The 22,944-nt window shown below is 35.4% G+C and overlaps 1 protein-coding gene across 6 annotated transcripts in view; it reads left to right on the forward strand.

Moving 5' to 3' along the window:
- TANC2 (tetratricopeptide repeat, ankyrin repeat and coiled-coil containing 2) overlaps positions 1-22,944 on the forward strand; it is a 486,030-nt gene that overhangs the window by 102,771 nt on the left and 360,315 nt on the right. For all 6 annotated transcript variants that reach the window (XM_054537237.2, XM_054537241.2, XM_024234406.3 and 3 more), the window contains exon 3: positions 21,095-21,166. In XM_054537237.2, the coding sequence (XP_054393212.1) occupies positions 21,095-21,166 (72 nt within the window). The remainder of the gene's footprint in view (positions 1-21,094; positions 21,167-22,944) is intronic.

The raw sequence follows: 22,944 nt of genomic DNA on the forward strand, positions 1-22,944 counted from the left end.
AATTTATTTACTGTTATGACTGTGTACTAATAAAACTTTATTTGTGAACACTAAAATTTGAATCTCATATATTTTTTGAGTCACAAAATATTGTTTTAGTTATTTTCAGTCATTTAAAAATGTATAAACTATTCTGAGCTCTCCGGCTGTGCAAAAATAGGTAGCAGGCCAGATTTGGCTTGCAGGAGTGTGCTGACCTCTGGTTTTTATGATGAAGATAATTAATTAGATTATATAACTCTAGTCCAGAGATAGGGTCGTTTTCTTCAGTAATTCAGTGTCAACAAGATCCTTGTTATGTTCCATCTCTTCATATAATCTTTCAAAGTGTTATTTTATGTCTCATGGTTTATTCCCTCCTGTGTTAACAAGATGGCAGCCAGCATATCCAGGGACCTAGTGACTATGTCCATGTCTAGTGAGAGATAAAACCTTTTCCAGAAGCTCTTTCTAATCTCTATTGAACTTAATCCCATCGGGTTTCACCTCTGCCACTCCACAGAGAGACCATGCTAAACCATTTACACTGGCTGAATTCAATGATCAATTCTCAACCTTCATATTACTTGACCCATCAATATTTAATATTTGATCTTTTCCACTCCATAAAACCCTTTCTTTACTTTGTTTCTATAATCTCCTTGTCTTGTTCCTATTCTCACAGTATTCTCCCCAGGCTTTCAGCCTCTACATGTTCCATTCCACACCAAGTCTTAGTCCTCTGACCTCTTTTCTCTCTTTTTGTGTCTCATTATTGTATATACTCTTTCCTTCGGGATCTCATGCAGTTTCATAGTTTAAATGAGATTTATTTACTAATGATTTGTGTGCCGATGGCATATCTATATTTCTATGCCTTTTTGTCTAATAAGCATTTGAAACTTAGTATTTCCAAAACTGAACTCCGCATAGTTTCCTTATCCCCAAATCACTTCTCTTGCAGTCTTCCCTGTCTTAATAAATTGCAAGTCCATTTTTTAGGCCCGACGTATTAGAATTGCCCTCGATTTCTTTCTTTATCTTACTCTTCTGACAGCAGATTCTCTTTACCATATCTTCAGAATGTATCCAGAATCCGACCTCTTCTCCCTACCTCCACCACCCACTTAGTCCAAGTGTTCATTCTTATTCTGAATTTTTGCAGTAGCCTGTTAATTGGTCTCTCTGCTTTGTCCACTTCTGCTCTCTTCCCGTTCAGCAGTGGAGAGCCTTGAAAATAACACAGTTTTAAAGCTAGACAATTTTGATTTTAGTATTGCTACTTACTAGTGGTGTGATATTGGGAAAGTCACTTTACATCTCTGAATCTGTCTTACGTTTAAAATGGGAGTACTACTTGTTTCATTGAATTATTATTAGTACTAAATGAGATAATGTTATAAAGATTTTACTAGTACTATATCCAGCAGAAATGCCTAAACCAAGTCTAGCTCCTTTTCTCTTTTCTACCCCAAATAGATGAGCTGCTCTTCATTTCTTCTGTTTATCAGAGTGCTTATGTAGCCATGGAATATTTTATGCATATACTTTTTTATATGTAGCCTTTGGCTCATAAATTTTTTTTTTTTTTTTTTTTTTCTCTTTTGAGATGGAGTCTCGCTCTGTTGCCAGGCTGGAGTACAGTGGTGTGATCTCGGCTCACTGCAACCTCTGACTCCCTGGTTCAAGCAATTCTCTTGCCTCAGCCTCCCGAGTAGCTGAGATTACAGGCACGTGCCACCATGCCCATCTAATTTTTGTATTTTTTTTTTAGTAGAAATGGGGTTTCACCATGTTGGACAGGATGGTCTCAATCTCCTGACCTTTTGATCCCCCAGCCTTGGCTCCCAAAGTGGTGGGATTACAGGAGTGAGCCGCTGTGCCCGGCCATAAGTGGTCTTTAGTTTATGTTCCTGGTCCTTCCTTTTGTATTTTCTTTATATTTCATTCATGTCCTCTAACTCATGTGTGCTCTTATTGGTATTAAGTATATCCAGTTCTTGCAGATTTGTATCTGCATAGTAAAAGGGACCAGAGTTCATACCTGAATAGTAAAACTTTAATCTATATGTATGTATTGTATGTCTTGTGGTTTTAATAACCTCCACCCCTCCTATTAGGGTTCTGTATTTTAGTTTCTAGAGTATTGAAGACAACCTCCTTCAACATTTTAATTCATAAAACCTAATGTTCTAGCACATCATTTAGCTGAGAACACTAAAGATGAGCTTCGGCTAGATTAAGTTATTTTTCAACTGTCATGTTTTGATCCTGGATTGAGAGGAATAGTCACCCAGTTGCAGGAAATAACACATTTTTCTTGGACTTATTTATTCACTTTCTTATTAGACTTTCTCTAACTTAAATTCCTTCATAGGAAATCATTATATATGGAATATTCCTACATAAATGACATTTCTTTACTAGGACTATGTTGGTGCCTAAATATAGCTGAGTTTAAAGCCGTCTACTCTGTGAGGTAAATTCTTATGACATTTTCCCTTTTGAAATAATGGGAAGAGAACAATCTATTAACAGTATTTCTCAGTATTGAAATAATACTGTTTTATATTATTTATAAATAATTGCTGGATTTAACAGTATGCTGATTAAAAAAACAACAAATATTCTCTGATGATTATCTGAAATCTAGGAAACCCCAATTGAGATGGGCAGCCACATCTTTTTTTTATTTCTGCGTCTCTTACATCAGTGGGTTGTCCTTTGTAAAGCTTATGATATATTTGAAGTAAGTCTTTAACTTAAGTTTGATGTGAGTAAATTCTATCATCATGTACATACATAACTCTATTCTATTTCCTGTACTCTGGGGTAATCAGTATTATGCAAACACCTTCACTTTTCTTCTTTTTTTTTTTTGACAACTGAAGGCCTTCTGTTTTGTCCATAAATATAGATGCAAGTATTATGTGAAGGAGGCCTTATCTGTAATGAAGGAATGGTGTTAAACAAAGCAAAAACATTTAAAGTACTGTGTATCATTGCAGTCTTGCTTTTTTGAGTAATGGATTCCTAGATTCTATGAGGATACCACAACCACTTTTAAAGAGGTTTCTAAGGCCAGGTACAGTGCTCACGCCTGGGAGACCAAGGTGGGAGGATCACTTGAGCCCAGGAGTTTGAGACCAGCTTGTACAACGTAGTGAGACCTCACCTCTACCAAAAAAAAAATATATATATATATATATATATATGCCAGGGGTGGTGGCTCCCACCTATAGTCCCAGGAACTTGGGAGGCTGAGGTAGGAGGATCACATGAGCCCACCCAGGAGGTCGAGGTTATAGTAAGCCATGATTGTGTCCATGCACTCCAGCCTGAGTGACAGAGTGAGACTCTGTGTAAAAAAAAAAAAAAAAAAAAAAAAAGTTTCTACACCATCTTGGGGCAGTGGTGTAATTATTTTTTTAAAAAATCTGTATTTACTTCTACCTGAGAGCTAATCATGACTTTTATGATTAGTTTCCACTGGGGTAAGATGTAATTAAAGTTTCAGTCTTAGAGAATTTTTCAAATTTACTGAAATTTTACTGTAATGTATTTCTGATTCATTTTTTAAAATTAAGGATGCTGGGTGTGGTGACTCAGACCTGTAATCCCAGCACTTTAGGAGGCCAAGGCAGGAGGATGGCTTGAGCCTAGAAGTTTGAGACCAGTCCTGGCAATGTAGCAAGATCCCTTCTCTACCAAAAAAATTTTTAATTAGCTAGACATGGTAGTGTGCACCTGTAGTCCCAGCTACTCCAGAGGTTTAGGTGGGAGGATCACTTGAGCCCAGGAGGTGGAGGTTGCAGTGAGTTGAGATCATGCCACTGTACTCCAGCCTTGGGTGACAGAGCGAAACCCTGTCTCATAAATAAATAAGGCAATTAAAACATTTTAGATTATGATTGTGTCAAAATTGGTGACTTTTTTTTGTCTTAATATCATTGGTTTGCTGACTTGGAACTATTTCTTAAGCCATTTCTTATCTGTATTTCTCCTGTGGATTGTTTTATTGAAACTCTGGCATTCTGCAGATTGCATAAATTTAAAATTATTGGAAGATTTGTTTTGTATTTATTTTTTCCCTTTTATTGTTTAGGAGAACAGTCCTGGTGAGGGGAAATGTCTATGTTTTATTGATGTTACTTCTGACATAATTCAAAGGCAAGGAATTTATTTACTTATTTATTTTTTTAAGAGACAACGTCTCACTGTGCTCACTATGTTGCCCAGGCTGGCCTCCAACTCCTGGTCTCAAGTGATCCTCTGGCCTTAGCATCTTGAGTAGCTGGGACTACAGGTACCTGCCATCATGTCCAGTTGAGGGCATGTTTTGATGTTAAAACAGAGAATGCAATGCATATATGCCATTTTATCCACATAGAAAAATCAGAAAAATGAAAATTTATGACATAGCTGCATAGGAGTATTGTTTATTATAATTGACTCCCAAGTAAAAGAGAAGAAGTATACTTAAACAAATTAAATGATCACAAGGAAGGAAAATTGACTAAGACTGTATTTACACTTCCTGATACCTCTGATATAAGATGCCATAGATTTCTGTTTTGTTAAAGTGAATCTTTATTCTACAATAATTTAGGACTTTATAATTTTTTTCTTTTTAAAAAAACTTTTATTTTGGGTCTAGGGTTACACGTGCAGGTTGATTTATAGGTGAATTTCTGTCATGGGGGTGTGTTGTACAGATTATTTCATCATCCAGGAACTAGGCCTAGTACCTGATAGATATTTTTTTTTTCGATCCTCTCTCTGCTCGTTCCCTTCACCCTTAAGTAGGCCCCAGTGTCTATTGTTTCCCTCTTTGTGTCCATGTGTTCTCATCATTTAGCTCCCACTTATAAGTGAGAATGTGTGGTATTTGGTTTTCTGTTCCTGTGTTAGTTTGCTAACTGAATAATGGCCTCTAGCTCCATCCATGTTCTTGCAAAGGACATAATCTTGTTCTTTTTTTATAGCTGCATAGTATTCCATGGTGTAGACGTACCACATTTTCTTTACCCAGTCTGCCATTGATGGGCATTTAGATTGATTCCATGTCTTTGTTATTGTGAACAGTGCTGTAATGAACATACATGTGTATGTGTCCTTATGATAGAACAATTTTGTATTCTTTTGGGTATATACCCAGTGGAATTGCTAGGTTGAATAGTAATTCTGTTTTTAGTTCTTTGAGGAATTGCCACACTGCTTTCCACAATGAGTGAACTGAATACACTCCCACCAACAGTGTATAAGCATTACCTTTTCTCTGCAATTTGCCAGTATCTGTTATTTTTTGACTTTTTTAGTAATAGCCATTCTGACTGTGTGAGATGGTATCTCATTGTGGTTTTGATTTGCATTTCTCTAATGATCAGTGATATTGAGCTTTTTTTTTCTCAAATGCTTGTTGGCCACATGGGTATGTTTTCTTTTGTAAAATGTCTGTTCATGTCCTTTGCCCACTTTTTAATGGAGTTGTTTGGTTTTTTAAGTTTCTTATAGATGCCGGATATTAGACTTTTGTCAGATGCATAGTTTGCAAAAATTCTCTCTCATTATTTAGATTGTCTGTTTACTCTGTTGGTAGTTTCTTTTGCTGTCCAGAAGCTCTTTTGTTTAATTAGATCTCATTGTCAATTTTTGCTTTTGTGGCAGTTGCTTTTGGTGTCTTTGCCGTGACATCTTTGCCAGTTCCTATGTCCAGAATGGGATTGCCTAGGTTGTCTTCTAGGTTTTTTATAGTTTCGGGTTTTACATTTAAGTCTTTACTCAATCTTGAATTGATTTTTGTATATGGTGTAAGAAAGGGGTCCAGTTTCAGTCTTCTGCATATGGCTAGCCAGTTATCCCAGCACCAGTTATTGAATAGGGTGTCCTTTCCCCATTGTTTGTTTTTGTCAGTTTTGTTGAACATCAGATGGTTGTAGATTTGTGGCCTTATTTCTGGGTTCTCTATTCTCATCTGTTGGTCTATGTGTCTGTTTTTGTATCAGTTTTGGTTACTTTAGTTTGGTCTATGTGTCTGTTTTTGTATCAGTTTTTGTTACTGTTTTTGCATGCTGTTTTGATTACTGTAGCCCTGTAGTATAGTTTGAAGTCAGGTAATATGATGCCTCCATCTTTGATATTTTTGTTTAGGATTTGCCTTGGCTATTTGGGCTCTTTTTGGGTTTCATATCAATTTTAAAATAGTTTTTTTCCAGTTCTGTGAAGAATGTCATTGGTAGTTTGATAGGAATAGCATTGAACCTGTAAATTGCTTTGGGCAGTATAGCCATTTGAATGATATTGATTCTTCTGATCCATGAGCCTGGGATGTTTTTCCTTTGTTTGTATCATCTCTTTGATTTCTTTGGGAATTAATTTTTTTAATGTTTTTTTTTTAAATCTGTTAAGAGATCTGGGTCATTAGACCTGTAGAATTTCCTTCAGTCTGAATTATGTTGTTTGTATACTCAGACGCAACTTAACATTTTCCCTTTGCTTTTCTTGAAAATCAGTAGCTGGATTTTGTTGAATATGTACTCAGAAACAATTAAACATTTTCTTCTGTACTTTGTTTTTCCTGAAAATTGACAGCTATATTCAGAAGTTTGACCAGATTCAGGTTTGGCAGCTTTGGCAAAGCTGTAGTTGTGTTCCTATCATCACTTGTTTTTACTCTCTTTTGATGTTTTTAGGCACTGATCCCCAATGCCTATACAGCTATTAATTCATTGCAAGTTGCAGAATGGTGATATTCTAATTCCATCTTTTGTGTCCTACTTATTATCCAAAATAATTTTTAGGGAGATTCCTCTTATATATCCTTTGGCTATTAGTAATATAGGTAAGGCGGCATCAAAGCTTGATTTTTTTTTTCATTTTCATTTAAATTTTTCATATTTAGTTTTCAAGATAATTGGTTTCTTGTCAACCTCAGAATGTGGCCAGTTAGTGTTTTGTTTTGTTTTTGTTTTCTTTAAACATTTTATGATCTCCTGGCCAGTGAGAGCCTGTTCACTAACCTTTTTGACAATAGTCTTGATAGTTTCCTTACTATTGGGGATGTCAGATGTTCCAGGTTCATTTAGTACATTTCCTTTTCAGACCAGCTAGTTCTTTAAGAAGTCCGGGTTTCTTTTAATGGAGAATGGCATTTCAAGATCACAACCTGGGCACTAGACATGTCCACTGCTACTGGATCAGTCTGTTTCTAGGCGTTTTCAGTGGATAGAGTTAGGATATACCTGTGATTTATAAGATTGTATTGATGTTTCCAATATGGATTCAGTATTACAGAATTTTTACTGCACTTCTGTACTACCTTCATAGCTCCTTTCTTCCACACTGAGAAATCTGGTTCGTAAGGGAAGATAGAAATAGTATGTCCCATAATTACTCACTTGCTTTATCCCTCCTTATATAGAGAGTGGTCTGAGAATATTACTGCCACCAATTACTGAAATCAGTTAATTTTTGTTGTTGTTCATGCTGTCTCTATTCTTCCCCATTCATTTATGGTTGTACTCTACCTGTATTGTCAGATCATGTAGTGATTACATACTACAATCTCTCTCTTTAAAAGTCCTCATTTGGGCTGGTCGTGGTGGCCCATGCCTGTAATCCCAGCACTTTGGGAGGCTGAGGCAGGCAGATCACCTGAGGTCAGGAGTTCGAGACCAGCCTGGCCAAAACTGTGAAACCCCGTCTATACCAGAAATACAAAAATTAGCTGGGTGTGGTGGCAGGCGCCTGTAATCCCAGCTACTCGGGAGGCTGAGGCAGGAGAATCGCTTGCACCGGGAGGCAGAGGTTGCAGTATGCCGAGATCGCACCACTGTACTCCAGCCTGGGAGATAAGAGCGAAACTCTGTCTCAAAAAAAAAAAAGAAGTCCTCATTTAATCTTAATTCTGGAAACAACTGCATATTTAATCTCACCACTAGTGCTTGTTTTGATGTCTTTCTAGTTACTTTGGTGGCTTAAAGTTCTTTTTCTAATGGAACTAGGAAGAACTAATAAGAACAGTATTCACTGAGTTTTTACATGTTGATAGCAGTTTGTCTTTACCCCTTATACTTAAAGGTAAGTTTTACTGAATGTAAAATCTTTAGCTCAGATTCTTTGTATATTTTAAATATCTTGTTCCATTTTATTCTATTTCTTTTTCTTTATAAATCATGTTTTGGAAACAAGGTTTGATGTTGTGTGCCTACAGTCCCAGCTACTTGGGAGGTGGAGGCAGGAGGTGGAGGCTCTTTTTGAGCCCAGGAGTTTGAGACCAGGGTGGGCAGTGTAGCAAGACCCTGTCTCAAAATAAACAAATTTAATTAAAATTTTAAAGATTATGGCCGGGCACAGTGGCTCATGCTGTAATCCCAGCACTTTGGGAGGCCGAGGTGGGCGAATCACCTGAGGTCAGGAGTTCGAGACCAGCCTGACCAACATGGTGAAACCCCATCTCTACTAAAAATACAAAAATTAGCCAGGCGTGGTGGCTGGCACCTGTAATCGCAGTTACTGGTGAGGGTGAGGCAGGAGAGTTGCTTGAATCTGGGAGGTGGAAGTTGCAGTGAGCCGAGATCACGCCATTGCAGTCCAGCCTGGGTGACAAGAGCGAAACTCCGTCTCAAAGAACAAAAAAACAAAAAACAAACAAACAAAAAGATTACATGATAGTTTTGCTTAAATACTCCAATGACTCCCCCCTTTTTAAAATCCAGTAATTTTAGTAGAATTTAGTGCATTGATCTAAGTTGATAATGTCAAGTATACAGGGTACTCTTGAAATACATAGTTTCAAGTGTGTGTGTGTGTGTGTTTATCCTTCCATGTATATATGTCTATGTATGTATATACACATATTAACATAAATACATATATAAGTAGGTGTATATATACATATATAAAACATACATGTACATGCAGTTTCCGAAAAGGGATCTTGAATTACAGTTTTTCTGTTCTCTCGCTTTGGTTTTCTTTAGAAATTCCTATTTATCCTTATGCTGGACCATCTTTGCCTGTCTTCAGTATTTGTCACTTTCCTGCAAATCCTTTTTAATCCCTTTCTTCTCTCTATTTGTTAAAAATTTTCCTCCCTTTAACCTCTTTCTCTTAAGATCATTTTGTTATGTTTATTTGATCTTGTGTTTCTTGTGGTTTAGTCTTCGTTACTGAAATGAATTTTATTTATAATTCTTTTCTGATTTATGTCTCTTCATTTCTGAGTTTTTCTGATTCTGATTTGTACATCTAATTTGTACATCTAATTTGAAATTAGATGTGTTATCTAATTTTCTTAACATTTTTAGAACTTTTTGAAGTTGCACATTACAGTTTTGAATTGTATATTACAGCTTTAATTTTTTTTTAATAAGCCTTTTTGGTGTACTTTCATTGGAGATATTACAATGCTTTTTATTCTCTTTCTTTCCTTTCCTGTCTTTGGGATTTGACCTTGATGCTTTCTTGTTGATCATTTTTATTTAAAATTAGTTTACCCAAGTATGTATAAGGAGACATGTCATGATATCTTTTTCTAACTCCACATAGCTTTCTCTTTTGTTGTTTTTTTGTAAAGTGTTACATTGCAGCTTGCCTTCTGGCCCTGTTCTCCTCTTGTACTTTGATTTAGACCTTCCCTTTTCTTTGTCCCTTTTGTCCATTTTCTGCTGAATTTTCATTCCACTTCTAGGACTTTCTTTTTAGCATGGAGCCCTAGCTTGGCACATCAGTTTCAAGAGTACACATGGCTAAATTGGTCCAGCCTCTTCTGAACTTTCTGCTGTGGGCCCCATGTACTCGTTTGCTCTTAGAGTGGGCAAACACCTTTCATTGTCAGCTGCTGTTATCAAATTAACTCTTCGTATTTTCCAGTGAGTTGCATTCTAGTGATTGCCAGTTTCGTGGTCTGTCATACACCCTATTGCTCCCCAACCCCCTCCCCTCCCCCATTTTGTCTCATTTAGATGCTAATTAAGTTTCAGGTCTATAGCTGTTTTGTTTGTTCTTAGCAATACCCATTTTTATTTTAGGGTTTGCAAGAATACCTTTTGTACAGAGGAAAATCCAACAGTATTCTTCTGCTGTACTCTTCATACAGAGCACTTCTGTGACCAGATGTGTGGGGGGATTTTTCCCCACCAAGCAATTCTTCACTTCTCTGAAGACACGAATCAGGTGTCCTGTAATTCAATTCAATTCTGGCTACCTAGAGTTTAGAGTCAAATCCCATTGGTTAAGGGCTCAGTCCCACAAACATGACAGTCACTTCAGATGCCAGTTGCAAGTCTGAGTTTCTAGTATTTCTGACAGAAAAAAATTGGAGGTCCTCACAACCCCTTCCTCAGGTTTGAGCATTTGCTAGAATGTCTCATAGAACTCAGGGAAACACTTTACACATGTTTAGCTGTTTATTATAAAACAGTATGACTCAGGAACAGCCAGATGATAGAGATACTTAAGGTAGGGTATTGGATGAAGAGCCTGCAGCTTCCATGCCCCCTTGGGGGCATGCCACTGTGCATGTATTCAGCAACCCAGAAGTTCCCAAACTCTGTAGTTCAGGAATTTTTATGGAGGCTTCGTCACGTAGGCATGTTGGACTGTTAACTAAATCTCTAGTCCTTCTCTCCTTCCAGGAGGATGGGGCATGATGGGCTGAAAGTTCCTAGCTTCTAATCATGGCTGGGTCTTTCTGGTGACCAGCCCCCATCCAGGAGCCCACCAAGAATTAACTCATTAGAACAAAAGACACTCCTGTCACCCAGGAAATTCCAAAGGATTAAGAGGCCTGTGTCAGGAACTGGGACAAAGACGTGTGTGTGTGTGTGTGTGTGCGCGTGCGTGTGTGTGTGTGTGTGTGTGTGTGTGTACTGGGACAAAGACGTGTGTGTGTGTGCGTGCATGTATATAGATATATCTCTTACAGTATCACACTTTGTTACCCAGTATTGTAATTCTTGTTCCTGGGTAGTTGTTTTACTCTCTGATTGTTCTGATGATACTTATGTTGGAATTTTGGAAGATCCAAAAACTGTTCCACTGCCACTACCTTTTCACAATTTTCTTTATAATTTTTTGATGGCCCAGAGTTCTTAACTAAGGTGTCTTCCATCAGTGTCTGACATGTTTAAAATATGTGGGCTGTTATCTATATTCTGAGCTTTTAAAGATGCTGGACATCTACTGAGTATGTAATCTTCAATATATATACGGACAGGTTCTACATAATGATTGCTAACGCTGTATCACTGTAAAGTGACATGAATCAGTCATATAATTAATTCAAAGAAAGTCTGATAGAATGAAAAAGTAAAAGTAATTTGGTTCCATTCAATTTGGGAGGAATAAGAATTATAGTCTTTATATTTAAAAGTACTGGGGCCAGGCACAGTGGCTCACACCTGTAATCCTAGCAGCTTGAGAGGCTGAGGCAAAAGGATTGCTTGAGCCCAAGAATTTTGAGACCAGCCTGAGCAACATAGTGAGACCCTGTTCTCTACAAAAATTACAAAAAAAAAAGCCAGATGTCTTGGTGCGCCTGTGGTCCCAGCTACTCAGGAGGCTGAGATGAGAGGATCACTTGAGCCCAGGAGCTCAAAGCTGCAAGGAGCCATTATCACACCACTGTATTCCATTGTGGGTGACAGAGCGAGACCCTGTCTGAAAAACAAACAAACAAAAACAATTATACAATCATTTCACTAGGAGACTCTCAGAATTACTTTTAAAGTATTTCTTAATTTCTTAAGCTTGATCTAATATTGATACATAAATGCCTGTCCTATTCAATGATAAACTCCTTGTAGAGCCTTTTTACAATTTTCCTTTTATATATTTCCATATTTTTAAATATATTCCTTTTCAAATGGTTGGAATACAAAAATTATTGTGGATCTTATTGCCTCTAGATAATCTATTAATCTTTATGTACTGTTTATTGTATATTAAGTTATAATTTAAAAATAAAAGTATATATTTATGATATACAATGTGATGTTTTGATATATGTATGAATTATGAAAGGATTAAATCAAACTAGTTAACCTATCTGATGTCTCAAACTTTTTTTTTTGCTTTTTGCAGAGAATATTTAATATCTATACTCTCAGCAATTTAAAGAATTATGCAGTGCACTATTATTTACTATAGTCACCATTCTGTACAATAGATTTCCGGCACCTATTTCTCCTATCAAACTAAACTCAATACCCTTTGAGCAGCATTTCCCCATTTCTCCCTGCACACCCCTGCTCCCTCCAAGCCCCTAACAACGACCATTCTACTCTTGTTTCAGTTATTTTGACTTTTTTAGGTTCCACATGTAAGTGAGACAATGGAGTATTTATCTTTTTGTGCTTGACTTAGTTTACATAGCATGATGTCCTCCTGGTTCACTCATGTTGTTGCAAATGACAGAATTTCCTTCTTTCTTAAGACTGAATAGTATTACATTGTGTGTATTCACCCACACATTCACCACATTTTCTTTATCCATTCATTGGCTGATGAACACTTAGGCTGATTCCATATCTCTTGGCTATTGTGAACAGTGTTGTAATGAATGTGCGAGAGAGTGCAGATATCTCTTTGACATACTGATTTAATTTCCTTCAGATATATACCCAAAAGTGGGAATTCTTGAATCACATGGTAGTTCTATTTTTAAATTTTTAAGGAACCTCCATACTGTTTTCTATAATCGCTGTACTAATTTTATTTTACTACCAACAGTGTACAAGAGTTCCCTTTTCTCTACGTCCCTAGCAACATTTATCTTTTGTCTTATTAATTATGTATGAGGTTGTAGCTTATTGTGGTTTTAATCTGCATTTCTCTGATGGTTAGTGCTGTTGGGCATGTTTATATATACACCTGTTGGCTCTTTATATGTCTTCTTTAGAGAAATGTCTATTCAGGTTCTTTGCCCATTTTTAAATAAGATAATTTGTTCTCTTGCTGTTGAATTGTTTGAGTTCCTTGTATATTTTGAATACTAGCTTCTTATCAGATGTATGGTTTGCAAATATTTTTCCCATTTTGTAGGTTATCTCTTCAGTCTGTTGATTGTTTTCTTTGCTGTGCAGAAGGTTTTTTCTTTTTCCTTTCTTTGAGGCAGGCTCTTGCTCTGTCACCCAGACTGGAGTGCAGTGGGTGACAGATTGCACCCAGTGGTGCGATCATGGCTCACCGCAGTCTTGACCTCCCAGGCTTAAGTGATCCTCCTGCTTGTTGTCTGTGAGTCAAGTCTTGGTCCTGTAGCCTGGGCCTGCAAGGTACGTCCTGTTGTCAGGGTCTATTGGGACGGGCCTGGACCTGGGTCAGCTGGAGCCTTGGCCCTCAGGGTCAGGCCTGGATCCTGGGGCCACAGATGCTAGCCTGGCAAAGGGTGGGTCTGAAGCTTGGGACTTTGAGAGCTGTCCTGGTTCTGGGGCTAGTGTGGAGCCCGTGGCTGGCCTGGAGTCTGAGTAGCTAGGAGCCTGCCTATAGCATCAGGTCCCTTGGAATGGCCTGGCAGTGAGATAGGTCTGGAGCCCTGGGTATGTGGGGCCAGCCTGGAGCCTGAAGTTGTCGGGGCTCACCTGGCACTGGCGCAGGCATGGAGGCTAGGTTTACAGTGTAGTTCAAAAGCTAGGAGTGGGGACCAGGGCACAGAAAGAGGTGTCTACAGTGGAAGCCCTCTAAACCTGTTTTGAGGAATGAGAAAGGAACTCTTAACACTCAGAATATGCCAAATGCTCACCACCCCTTTCCTGTTGTTTTATTTTCTGCTGCCCCAACCCCCTACCTTAGTGGTAACATCAAGAATTCACATAAGCCAAAATACGGAGAAAAGGGAACCGTCCTCTCTGGTGGAGCTATAGTCCCAAGAGTTGTTGGGCCAGTCTTTAGATTATTAATGAAAGCTTTTTTTTTTTTTTTTTTCATTCTTCCTAGCACTGTGCTCCAGACACAGATATGGTCATGAAATACATGCAGAGCAAGGTTACGATAGCCCTAGGTTTTGTCAGGGTACCAAAAGAGGAGTTTTAGGGAAATGGAAAGTGCTGAAAAGATTGCCGTGAAGGGCACCTGAAAGTCAGCCCCATTAAGTTTTTATGAGCTCCTGGAGTCACCACTGAGTTTCACAGGTGTGAATTTGGTCCTAATTGTCATACCATGGACTTTAGAACTGACCTAACAGATCACTGCCCAGCACCCTGACTGACCACTTCAGGGTACACAGGCAGTACAGATATGAATAGCAAAGGCTTTGAAAAATGTAACTAACATTTCCTGTAGTATTAAAGAAGACTTGGAGTTTCATAACTCAAAACATTCATAATGTCCGGATGCAACCAAAATTATATACAAAGATTGACATACAAATTACACATGAAATTGATACACAAAGAACTAGGAAAATAGCAGTTTGCAAGGGAAAAGACAATAGATACCAACTCCAAGAGATGACCGAGATATTGGAATTATCTGACAAAGATTTTAATGCAACTATTATAAAAATGCTTCTTTATGGGGTAAAATAATGAAGGAAACGTTTTATTGTTACTAGAACAATTGATGCCTGTCTTCTGAAGTCTAATATATTTCAGCCTGAAAAGTCTTAAATTTTTATCTCTCATGTATGAAATTAAATCAACACCCTATTTTTTATTTTATTAAAAATAATAATAAATAAATTCCCAATGGGAAAAAAATTTAAAAATACTCCAACAAGCAATCATGTGAACCTTCTTGAAATGAATGGAAAAATAAAAAGTCTTAAGAAAGAAATAGGAGATATATAAAGAAGAACCTAATGAAAATTTTAGAAATACTAAATATAAAGACCCAAACAAGAAGCAAACTTTATGGGTTCAGTAGCATAATGGAAGTGACTGCAGAAGGAGTCAGTGAACTTGAAGACAGATCCATAGAAATTATCCAAATCTAAACAACAGAGAGAAAAGCGGGGCATGGCAGGGAAAAGAACCACAGGGATCTGTAGGATAATAACAAAAGATCTAGATTCATACCATTGGAGTTCCAGAAAAAGAGAAGGAAAAATGTGGTGTTAAAATAATATTTGAAGAACTTATAGCTGGGAATTTGTCAAATTTGGTAAATAGCACAAATTTACAGATTCAGGAAGCTGACTGAATCCTTAATAGGATAAATGCAAAGAAATTCATACCCTATCACTATGTGATCAATCTGCTGAAGACTAAAGATGAAGAAAAAATCTTGAAAGCAGCCCGAGAGAAATAACACATTACCTAGAGGGAAACAACAATTTGAATGACTGTAGATTTCTCATCAGAAAACATGCAGATCAGAAAGTTGTGGCAAAAATAGGCAGAGGATATAAACAAGAATATACACACACCAAATGGCCAGTAAAACATATGCTCAGCTTCATTATTAATGAGGGAAAGGCAAATTAAACAAGAATCAGATACCAATTCACATTCTTTAGCAGAAATGAAAAAAACTTGAGTAGTATTCATGAGCTTGTGAGGAAATGGGAACTTTCACTTTTTGTGGAAATAAAAATTAATGCAACTGTCTTTGGCAGAAATTTGGTTGCTCTTATAGAGTTTTTGCATTATATTATTTAGTAGTTTCGCTTCTATATCTTGAACATGTGCACAAGGAGCTTATATACAAGCAGATTAGACATGTGCTGTAGGAAATGGTTCATTGCAGACTTCCTTTTGAAGTAGTATAAATTTGGAGACTAAATCTTCATTAGTAAGAGAATAGATACAGTTGATATATTCATACAGTGGAATACTAGAGTTAAAATGAATTCCACACAGATAAATTTCAAAACATAAGTATTAAGTAAAAATGGCACATTGCTGGATGATATAGTATCATTACACTTACATAATATAAAATTTGTGGAGGCATATATATGTAATAAAAGTATAAAAACATGCATGTTTTTATTCTAGAGTTAAAATGAATTCGAGTTAAAATGAACGTCCGCACAGATAAATTTCAAAACATAAGTATTAAGTAAAAATGGCACATTGCTGGATGATATAGTATCATTACACTTATGTAATATAAACATTTGTGGAGGCATATACATGTAATAAAAGTATAAAAACATGCATGTGATTTTACATATTAAGATATAGTGGTTAATTTGGGGAGGGATGGAAGAAGGGAAATTGTATTGGAGAACTGTATAATGAAAATATCAGCTGTGTACAACTGGTAGTGTTTTAGTTTAAAAGAAATTGATGTAAATATGGGAAATCTTAAGATTTGGTAAAGTTTGATAGTTGCTGTATCAGTGTGAGTTATATTTTTCACTGTATTTTCTATATATTAAATTTACTTACAATAAGATAATTAACTTATTTGTATATAATTTTGATAATTATGATTGTTATGAACATTTACATTATGAACATATTTCTCAGCTATTGGCACTGTTGAAATCTGAGGCCTGATAATTCTTTGTGGTGGTAGGCAGTCCTGTGAATTCTAGAATATTTAGCAGCATCCCTAGCCTCTGCCCTTTAGAAATGAGTAGCACTCTTCCAATTGTAACAACCAAAAATGTCCCTAGAAGTCCATGGTTTGCTCCTGGTTGAAAATCACCAATTTAGAGACTACAAAGTGCTGTCACATATGTTAGCTCATTTGAACCTCACAACAACCTTCAGAGGAAGATGTTACTTTGACCTCAGTTTTACAGATAAAAACACTAAGACTCAGAGAAATCATCTAAAAATGACAGGTATGGAACTAAAACTCAGGTCTTATTATGCCCACATACTGACTTTTTGTGCATTTGTATGTACATGAGTATATATTCCCACACATTTCCTGGTAACCTTACTAAAAGTAGAATAAAAATTAAACATTCTAAAAAGTTTCTTATTTTTGTATTTCATTCACAGGCATATTATTTCATATCTCCTCTAGTAATTTATTGATGTCTGTCTCAGGCATCTTAGTGATTACTGGGTTCCATTGTGCTTTTTTCATGAAAACTTCTTATAAATAATTACAAATTAAATAAAAGGAGTAGGTCCTCTACAGAGGACTGTTGTATTCTTCTGTTTTGCCTGGGTCTGTCTTTTTTAACATGCCATATTTTCATTCTGCATTTGGAGAAAATAGGTTACCAATAGAAACTTTTGCTGGGCTGCTTTTATTTCCTTATTAACTATCATGAAGTGTTTATGTAAAACACTTGTTTACAGAAATTTTTATAAATGGATTTTAATATTCAAAATCTAATTTTCGTTTCAAACCCAAGTATCAAATTCAGACTGTAGAAATGATGTACACGTTAGTTTTTCATGAAAATAGGAAATGATATTACCACATAATAGAGATGTTGTGGTTTTCAACAATGTTTATTTAGAATAAAAACCATAAACTTTACTTAAGGGGAAAAAAATCCCTTTCACAATGCATTGTGCACTTTTTAGTCACCTCGCAAGAGCCTTTCTTGGGCACAGAGAAGACTGAGATGTAACATGTAATTAAGTAGTCAGGTATTCCATTCATTTGGGGTGATTTTGGGAATTTTACATTTTACTCACTAAAGGATCACCTAGAGAGAGCCAAGAAAAGGGTCCTTGAGCCCATGCAGCCATTAAACTTTCAATGGCCCCTAGGCCAGACATCATTTGCAGAGCCGCCTTCTCATCCTTACTGGCCTTACTCTCAAGTCATTCAACTCATTCCTTTTCACAGAGACTGCTCTAATTAGCCTTCTAAACTAATCTCCCTGCCTTTAGATCAGGGGTCATTTCCCACTGGCCAAATCTAGGTCACTCCTAGTTTTTGTGGGGCCCATAATCTAAGAATGGTTTTTATATTTGTAAATGGTTAAAAAAATTAAAAGGATAATAATATTTTGTGACATATAAACTATATGAAATTAAAATTTTAGTGTCCATAAAGAAAATTGTATTAGAGCAGAACCACATGTGTTTGTTCATCCAGTATCGAAAACCACCACCCTAGTCTCTACACTACTATAAGGGGTATCTTTTTAAAATGCAAATTATTCTAGGTAAGTGTGTTTAAAGATTTTTTAAAAAAGCATTAAGCAGGTCAGGGTTCTTGGTTGTTTCTCACAACGTAATTTCTATGACAGCACATGCAGGTTAACATTGTGCCTCACTAAAGGTGAGTTAAAAATGTTTCCATCTCAAGTAGTTGATTTGATAAGAGTAATTCATATATCAATGTCATGAGCATTGACCTTTTCACTAAAAAGAAAATGTGTCATATTTTCACACTGTAAGCATTTAGAAAGAACTACTTTTACTTACTTCTTTTCTTGTTAGAGCAGCTTTTTTCTTGAATTCCTTGTAAAGCATGTATACCTAAGCTTGCTGGGATAGATTTCATAGATGTGGGGAATAGATGGATGATAGGGACTTTAGTTACCTAAGCATGGGTATACAGAATGTCAGGTGCTAAATTTTCTTAATAGAGTGTAGAATTTTTTTTTTTTTAAAGAGTCAAGTTCTCTCCTTGTCACCCAATTGGAGTGCAGTGGTGTGATCATAGCATAGCTCATTGTAACCTCGAATTCCTGGCCTCAAGCGATCCTCCCACCTTGGGCTCCCAAAGTGCTGGGATTACAAGCGTGAATCATTTTGCCCAGCCCTAGAATTTCTTAAATAATGGTATTCATTAGAAAGGAGCAGTAATATAGACCTGGAGAGGGAGGGTTATAGGGTTGGCAGTGTACCAGAATTCCTACTGAGGTACTTTATTTTGGTTGTGGCCAGTTCATTGTCAAGAGAAGCTCTCTTTTAGTAGAATGAATAGACAGACCAAACATGGCTTTTGGGAAAAACATTTTTTTTTCTTTAGAGAATATATCTTTTGATTTTATATTGGAAGCACATAGGAAGATTATATTGTAAGACTAAGTCCTCATAACCTCCTTTGTTAGAATGCCTCTATTCTGTAAAGGAATAATTGCTATAGTTACTGATTAGTGCTTTTTTAACATCGTTTTTATGAGAAAAGAATAAAATGGGAACATGAATTGAACTCAAAATATTTAATAAATTTGGATAGAAATTAGTATCAGAGAGATGTATTGAGTCAGACATCCTTGGGTTAAAATCCAGTTTCACTTTTACTGGTTTTGTCATTGGATTTCAGTTAGTCACCATGAGTTTCAGTGTTCTCAGCTGTGAAATAGGTCTTTACTTCATAGGGCTTTGATGAACTGTGTAAAATACCTGGCAGAGAGTACATAGTAATTATTGGCTGCCTTTCTCTCTGTTCTTAAATACATTTTAGAAAGAAGAGAAAAATTGAGGATTTTTGGACATATTGAATATTAATTCACAAGAGAGTGAGGTAGAAGGAATCCTAGAGGGTTTAAAACTTAGAAATTAAATTCGAGTTGGCCCAGTTGAAATACTGAGCCTTATTGAAAAGAATCCATATAATTTATAGACTTCTTTACTTAGAATTTGAAGTACAGTTAAGAAGGATTGTAAATGTTCACATTTCCTTAAAAGGACAAAATTAAAGAATTTAAGTTTTAATTTCAACAGAGGCAGATCAGCCATTCAGAGATGATAATCCATGAGTAGATTTTTGCTTTAATTTTTTAAAATAATATCAAAGAAAAATTTCTCATATTTGTCTTTCAGATAACACCTTATTTTGTCAACATGTCTATTTTTATTCAAATGTAACATATAGTAACAGCAGAACTAAAATAATATTTAAACTGATTTATATTTAAAAAGTATTTTCATACTGGAAGAAAAAATATGGTTGCCTATCACTTTGAGTATCTTTCTATGTGATAAGTTATTTTACAAATCTGACTAATTAAATTAGTGGAGTGTTTTACTAGATTACTGTGGACTAAGAGATATGAATATTTCCTGGCAGTGTACTTATTATTTTGTATTGTCATCGTATATTTGGAATCGATTGATTAAATGCTACTGTACTTGCTAGTTTAACAGCCCTCTACAAAATAGAGAATAGTTGATATATGTACATGAATTGGATTTAATTATTGCTAGGCCTTACATATAATAAATATACTTAAAAGGAAGCTTTATATCAATAATGAATTAAAAAACAGGCCATCTGTTTAAAAAGCAATAGATGTTAATACACGAGCTCTATTACAAAGAATAAACCATAGAATAAGTAGATGACAGAGCAAGAATACTCTTTATTAACCCTGCTTGCAGCTACTACCCGTTTTCCCTGTCAAGTGAAAAATAAGAAGTGATTATATGAAAGAAAGAAGAAAGGAAATTGTTGAGGCCTTAATGCATTTTTCATCTGATTAAAGTCATAACAAATTTATAGGTGTATAGACCACTATGTTAAAGATTTTGCTTGGTTTAGTTTCATATTTTATATTATACTTTACATTCTTAACGTATTAATTTCTGTTTTACTGTGCCTATTTTAATGAATTTATGATGCATAATTGTTCTGTTTCTGTATAACAAAATTGAGGCAATTATTTACAATAAAGTAAAATTTGTTTTAGCTTTTCTTAAAGTGCATGAGGGAATATACTGTTTTGGTTATTTCTTAAAAGAAGATGTATATGATGAAATGGATTTGTTTCTATATAATTTTTAAAATCATGGTAAAATAAACTCAAGATTTATTTGGTTTTTTAGCTTTTATTGATTTCTTTTATAGGTTTATTGATTTTTATCTTATAAAACGTACGCATGTAATTCTTATTGTAGTAAAACAGTACTAGGGATTATTTGATGTACTGTTATACTTTAGACAGAAAAAGCAGCTGTAATTAATTTAAAAGATTGTTTTAAATCAGGCCTTGTTAACTGGAATTCTGTGACTGAACTTTGGTGTTGATAACTTTCCTTCATTATATGCAAAGTAGAGTATATACATATGGGGGAGGGGAAAAACACCTACACTTTCTTAAGACTTCAAGAGGGGAGTGTAAACCCACAAAAATAAGGGTAAGAACCATTGGTTTATATAAGAAAAATCCTCAAATATTTTAATGATCCGGATTATAGGAAATACAAATAAATGATCGATATAGTAGTTTTAAATGTAGATAATGTCAGAGACACTGTTATGTCAATCTCATTATCTATTTGCTTATGCTCTTTTTAATTTTATGCAGATGGAGGGAGCGAGGAACCACCGGATCGAAGACAGTCAAGTGTAGACTCTCGCCAAAGCCGCTCTGGGCAAGGTAAATTTTCATCAAGTTGATTATTAAATTCCAAAAAATAGCGATAGATATTTCTTTCTAGTACTTAATTTGGAAACTAGGATATTGCCATGGTATAGTTTAGATATTCTAGTTTCTCATTTAGAATTTAAATGATATGATGTAAAAATCTATATATTATTTATTCAAGATATATGAAAATTAAATATCGTCTAGTGCCTGTTTTTTTAAATGATATTAACGTTTAAGCAGTTTTGAAGCATTATGGTATATATCTGGATATCACTTTTGGAATGTAACCAAAAGTGAATTTTCAACAACATTTGTTGGAGTATCATCACACACTGGCTTTTTAAATGTCATCAATATAATATTTGTTGTCTTAGCTGTCTCAGAAGAAATGTTTTTTGTTGGTAATTGCTGTATTAGGATCTTCCTACTTATTTTCCTTTTCTATTCAAAATTTATTATCACAGGCCTTTGATTAATTTTTGAAGGGACAACTTCAAAACTAGGTAAAAACATTCTGAGTCAGTGAAATACCCAGTTAGACCTTTTCTAACTTATCCAACATTGCATGACCACCAGCTCTGTATTCCTTTTTCTTTATAGTACTTACCACCTTCCTATTTATTCTGTTTATTTTCTCTGTTCAAAACTAGAATGGATGTTTCGTGATAGCAGTGATTTTTATGCTTTGTTCACTGCTGTATCCTTAAGTGCCAATAATAAGTACATAGTATATAGTAGTCACTAAATAAATGGTGAATGAATGATCTCAAAGAGAATGAGTTGAGAACCCAAAATGATGAATAGATTATAAAATTTCAGACAATCATTTAATGAGTTTGGTTTTCAAAGAATCTTTAATAGCATAAAATAAAATAAAGCTAAGATTTACAAATGTTCCGGTTTTAATCCTGTAAAAGCTTCAGATTTATTTATTCTATAATCGTGTCCCTCTTTTTCTTCAACTTTGTTTGCTCTTCCCAGTTTTTAGAGCTGTACTATTTTTATAAAATTGTTTGTTGCAGATTAAAAAGAGGAATGAGTTGAAAATTTTAACTTATGCTAATACTTAATCATACTTCAGTAATAAGCATGTATTATGACTATGTCTGGAATTTATCTTATTCACTCTTATTTTCCCTGTAAACATATTTTGATACAAAAATGAGATTATGTAAAACTCTAAAAATAAAATTAGTACAAATTACTACTAAAATTGTAATTATTAAATGTCTTAAATTTTATTAAATATCAAATATAGATGTTTGAAATTGCTTATCTAATTTACTCTGAGCTTCGTCAGTTAAAATATTTTTCAAATCAGTGAGCGTAATTGAATTTTACTAACAAAGCTAAAACTTCAAACAACAAAACCAGGGATTTCTGTGATCCAGAGGACAACTACCTGATCTCAATTTGAAGTCACCAGGAATTGTATCATTGTTAGAGTTAATTGATAGTAAAAGCATGTTTCTTAACTTTTTAGAGATTTTATTTGTAATATCTTTATTCAAAAGAAATATATATATTTTTTGATATGGAATCTTGCTTTGTCGCTTAGGCTGGAGTGCAGAGTGCAATGGCTTGATCTTGGCTCACTGCAACCTCCGCCTCCCAGGTTCAAGCGATTCTCCTGCCTCAGCCTCCTGAGTAGATGGGATTACAGGCCCGGCTTTTTTTGTATTTTTAGTGGAGATGAGGTTTCACCATATTGGCCGAGCTGGTCTCGGAACTTCTGACCTCAAGTGATCCATCACCTCAGCCTCCCAAAGTGCTAGGATTACAGGTGT

The sequence above is a fragment of the Pongo abelii genome, chromosome 19 (assembly GCF_028885655.2).
Source record: "Pongo abelii isolate AG06213 chromosome 19, NHGRI_mPonAbe1-v2.0_pri, whole genome shotgun sequence".
NCBI classification, from domain to species: Eukaryota; Metazoa; Chordata; class Mammalia; order Primates; family Hominidae; genus Pongo; species Pongo abelii.